The sequence below is a fragment of the Trachymyrmex cornetzi genome, unplaced genomic scaffold (genome assembly GCF_001594075.2).
Source record: "Trachymyrmex cornetzi isolate Tcor2-1 unplaced genomic scaffold, Tcor1.1 scaffold207, whole genome shotgun sequence".
NCBI lineage: Eukaryota > Metazoa > Arthropoda > Insecta > Hymenoptera > Formicidae > Trachymyrmex > Trachymyrmex cornetzi.
The window spans coordinates 49792-54077 of NW_017296713.1; the positions used below are offsets into that span (position 1 = coordinate 49792).

The following is a 4286-nucleotide window of genomic DNA, read 5'->3' on the forward strand; positions in this document are numbered from 1 at the left end:
TAAACTAAATTTGTGTGGTATCTTTACTAACTTATCATTCTTTGAAATAAAAGATATTAAGTGAATAATAAGTATCTCTTTTATCGAAACTAATTCACTTTTAATAAGTATTTACCATAAAGTGCCTTTTCATCCTGACACTCGACACTCGTTTTCAGTTGTTTTCAGCGTCAAAATAAATCACACAAGATCAAAATTGACGCTTGATATTCGCCAATTTCTATCATGTGACTTATTTTGACGCCGAAAATGAGTCGGCATGAAAAGGCACCTTTATATGCTGATGACAGTTGATGCATTACATGAGAAAAGTTATAGCGTTTTCGGCCCGGCCAGGTTTGCACCAATCTGGGTTGGATTAATGGCGTTTTGTGCTCTCCCATTGGTAGAGCGGGTGACGTCAACCAATAGGAAAGATAAATCCAACCAAGGTTGGTGCAAACCCGATCGGGCCGAAAACGCTATTAAATTATTAGAAAAAGAAGAAAGTATAGTATGTACTTAAAGGGGTGGCACACAGTTGAACACGGCTCAATTGAACACGAGCTACTCATAGCGCTTGAGACTACAAAGCTCCTAAGCACCAGTCGCTGTGATTGGTGGTGTCCAATCGAGCCGTGGTCAATCGGGATCACCCCTACTTAAAGTATGTACATTATACGTACATACATTATTAAGCCTGCCGCACACGATACGTTTTTTCTTACTGGATTGCTTATGTGCTCCTATACTGGCAGTCTTACGTGCTCCCGTACGGGAAATTGGTAGCTTACGGGCTACGCTACTGGTTCGCGTACTGGATTTTCGTAATAGAACCGGTCCTATTTTTCTTGCGTGATTTTGTACTGGATTTTGTGAGAGCCAATCAGAACGCAATCTGTATAGGTATAGGTTATACTGGGTTATACCAGGTTATACGATCGAAGCAGATCAAAGTGTCGTCTTTACATCAAATTCAAAAGTGGATTCAATTCGCAAATATGACGTCGTGCAGAAATGAAAAGGCTGCAAAATGGTGTCCAAAGAAAGTATTTTTCAATAATTAAAAATAAACCGTTTATATGCAATTTTTCAATAATTAAAAATAATGTGTAAGAAAGTTCCAGAATCATATAGAACATTCTTGAGCTTTCGACTTGTTTCTTCTCCCCGCGAACTGCTGACATCTATCACAGCGCTCTGTTGCTCCAGAGCTAATCGGAGCACGCGACGTCACCGCGCACGCCGCATGCGTAAGAGATCTCAACAGAGAATAAAAGATCTCGGAGTACGGCTCACGGCACGAGATGTTCGTTGGATTTCGATATAGATTTATCTAATATTCAATAATCGTATATCACCGAAAAGAACTCCGTCATTGGTACGCGAAAGTACATTTAATTTAGTATCGATTTAGTTGTGTGTGTGTTAATAAAGTCAGTGATCGGGTAAATAATACCGTGACTGTTTATTACTCATTCCTTACAGATACTTCTTTATTAATCCTATTAAGGATAATTCCTGACAATATATAAAAAGTCTTACAAATGCAATAGCAATTTTCCGACGATGTACCACTGTTGCAATAATTTCATCCATCTCATCTATCTCATTCACATTTAAGCGTGCCACTTCTATCAAATAAATTCCAGTTGTTCAGCCTGTTCGAAAACTCGCACCGTGTGAAGCCACGGCCAGTATGGGCCAGTAGCACTGCCAGTACCGCCGCCCGTACGGTAGCAAGTAAGCAAATCCAGTTAGAAATCCAGTAAGAAAAAACGTATCGTGTGCGGCAGGCTTTAGACTCTATACGTAGAGTCCTAGGACTCTAATTATACGTAGTAATGAATTAAAATGGTGCTCTGATCACGTGATTTAGACAGTCAATCAGACCATACCTTTCAATGTCGCATCTCTGTTATCTAGGTCTCTAGTATAGACATCTGTGGATGTAACTCATTTTACCAAGTTCTATTTTATCATTTAATTAATGCAGGATCCTTTCAAGCATTAAAAATATTATTTACAACGCATTGGGCGAAATGTTCGAACACAGATCAACTTTCTGCTGTAGATTCATCACATGCAAGAAGATCGAAATTGATTATTCAACTGTGTTCTCTCCTTTAGATTTCTATGTCCTGTTTGGTCAATCAAATACTGAACAATTTATAGCATTAAATGGACTACAGCTAATGTTAAAATTTTTATTGATATATTACATATTTATTGATAACATTACATATGAATTATTTGTATTATTTCAGGAACATATCCTCTAGATTATGTTAATAGTATTAAAGTTTTTATTGAATCTTTTACATTGACATCCGCGGGATATAGACGTGCAAAATCCACATGCTTGCAATGTATGTAATAGAAGATTCTATAAAAATATGTTGAGATGGTTCCTTTTGCCTATAAATCGATTGCCTATACCAGCCTACAGCATCGCTTGCTTACAAGTACTTTTGCGCACAAATATAAAATTAAGGTTAAGTTAAGTAAGAAAATAATTTGTATTTTTAAAGCAAAGAATAGTACATGTAGGCAATCAGGCTCTATGCAATAATACATGTAGGCAATTGAATTATAGGCAATAACGTATGTAGATAATCAAACTGTAGGCAATAATACATGTAGGCAAATGAGACTTTGTATCTGAAATTTTTATTTGTACGCAAAAGTGCTTGTAGGCAATCAAGCTGTAGGCAATAATTTTTGTGTGCAAACGAATTGTCAGCAAAAGTGATGTAGGCAAACGATGTGTAGGCACACAGGATCCTCCCAAATTTGTTAACGTATTTTTATAAGTATATATACAGACATGCAAATGTGCCAAATATATTTAATTCTGCTAAATAATAATTTTTTTTCTCAAACACAGATGATGTACCATTATCACTGACATATTTTATTCAATATGATACGACATTTGGATCTACAAAGCAGGCAAATAATAAATCTAATAAAGAAACTAAGTTTACAAGAACATATGCTAAAAAACAAGTAGATCAAGGTAAAAAGTTATATTTTTATTGAAAACTTATTAAAATGCAAATATTATATGCATATATATTATATTTTTGGTAAATATTGATAATAGGGGACCCAGCTCGGATGATCTTGGCATATGTTGTCAAGGTCATGACCCAGCTTGATCTTGGCATATGTTGTCAAGGTCATGACCCTGAGTGACCTTCAGATGGTTTTAGTTGGTGCTCGTCCTTCGTTAAAAGTTATCAACCAAAAAAGTTTGAAAAATAACGATTTATTCCTGTTTTATACAATATTAAAAGCTATTCTATATCCTTTCTTACATATGTAATGACTTTCTACGCAAAGCAGCTCTCACTCCTCCCTGCTTTAACAATAACAGAAAGTTTGAAAAAACAACGTTTTATTTCTACTATAAGACAGGAAGGGAAGTGAAGCGAAAGTCGTTCCGCATGGAAAGTTAAAACCCATGTGAACTTGTTTGTAAAGCAGTGAATTTGTTTGTAAAGTAGTGAATTTGTATTTTTAAAGCAGTGACTTAGTGTTTCTACAAAGTCACTGCTTTTTAAAAACAAAAAAGGAAGTCTCTTCGAGTAGGAGTCGTGCGTCCCCAAGCAGGGGGGGGGGGGGGAATGAATTGGAACATTTTTTCAGAAATAAGTAGGTTTGTTCTTCTTAATACACGAGAAGTGTAAAGTGTATGCACACCATACATTTTTACACTCCACTTTTTGGGAGGGGGGGGGATGTCGTGTAAAGTGTAGACTTTTTAAGAAGAACGCCAAAGTGTACATACAACAGCTATTTACAGGGCTCGGTAAAATAACTGATACGACCTATTTAAAATATCAAGTATAAAATAAGTTCCAGAAACTTATTTTAAATATAAAATCGTAGGAGTCGATAAAAGAGTGATACGACTTATTCGAAATAATAAATATAAAATAGGTTCCAAAAATTTATGTAAAATATTAAATAAGAAATACGTCGCAAAAAATTATTAAAAATATAAAATAAGAAATAGGACTCTGGAATGCATTTTATTTATTATAAATATATAATAACTTTTATTTAAAATGTCAAAATAGCTTGCGTTTTTATTTTAAATTTCTTTTTGAAGAATATTGTTATTTTAAATAAGAAATTGTTTTCGAAAATTTATTTAAAATAACTTATTTTATATTTAAAAGAAGTTCTTGAAATTTATTTTTTATTTTAAATAAAAACTACATTTCAAAAACTAACTTAAAATATAAAATAAGAAATATGTATTTGAAATAAACGTTTTAAATAGGAAATACAAAATATTT

The 4286-nt window shown here is 34.0% G+C and overlaps 1 protein-coding gene across 1 annotated transcript in view; it reads left to right on the forward strand.

Annotated features, from left to right (window-relative positions):
- LOC108759829 (uncharacterized) overlaps positions 1–4286 on the forward strand; it is a 63304-nt gene that overhangs the window by 9443 nt on the left and 49575 nt on the right. Inside the window, exons 5-6 of the mRNA XM_018505477.1 lie at positions 2247–2348; positions 2867–2998. Of these exons, the coding sequence (XP_018360979.1) occupies positions 2247–2348; positions 2867–2998 (234 nt within the window). The remainder of the gene's footprint in view (positions 1–2246; positions 2349–2866; positions 2999–4286) is intronic.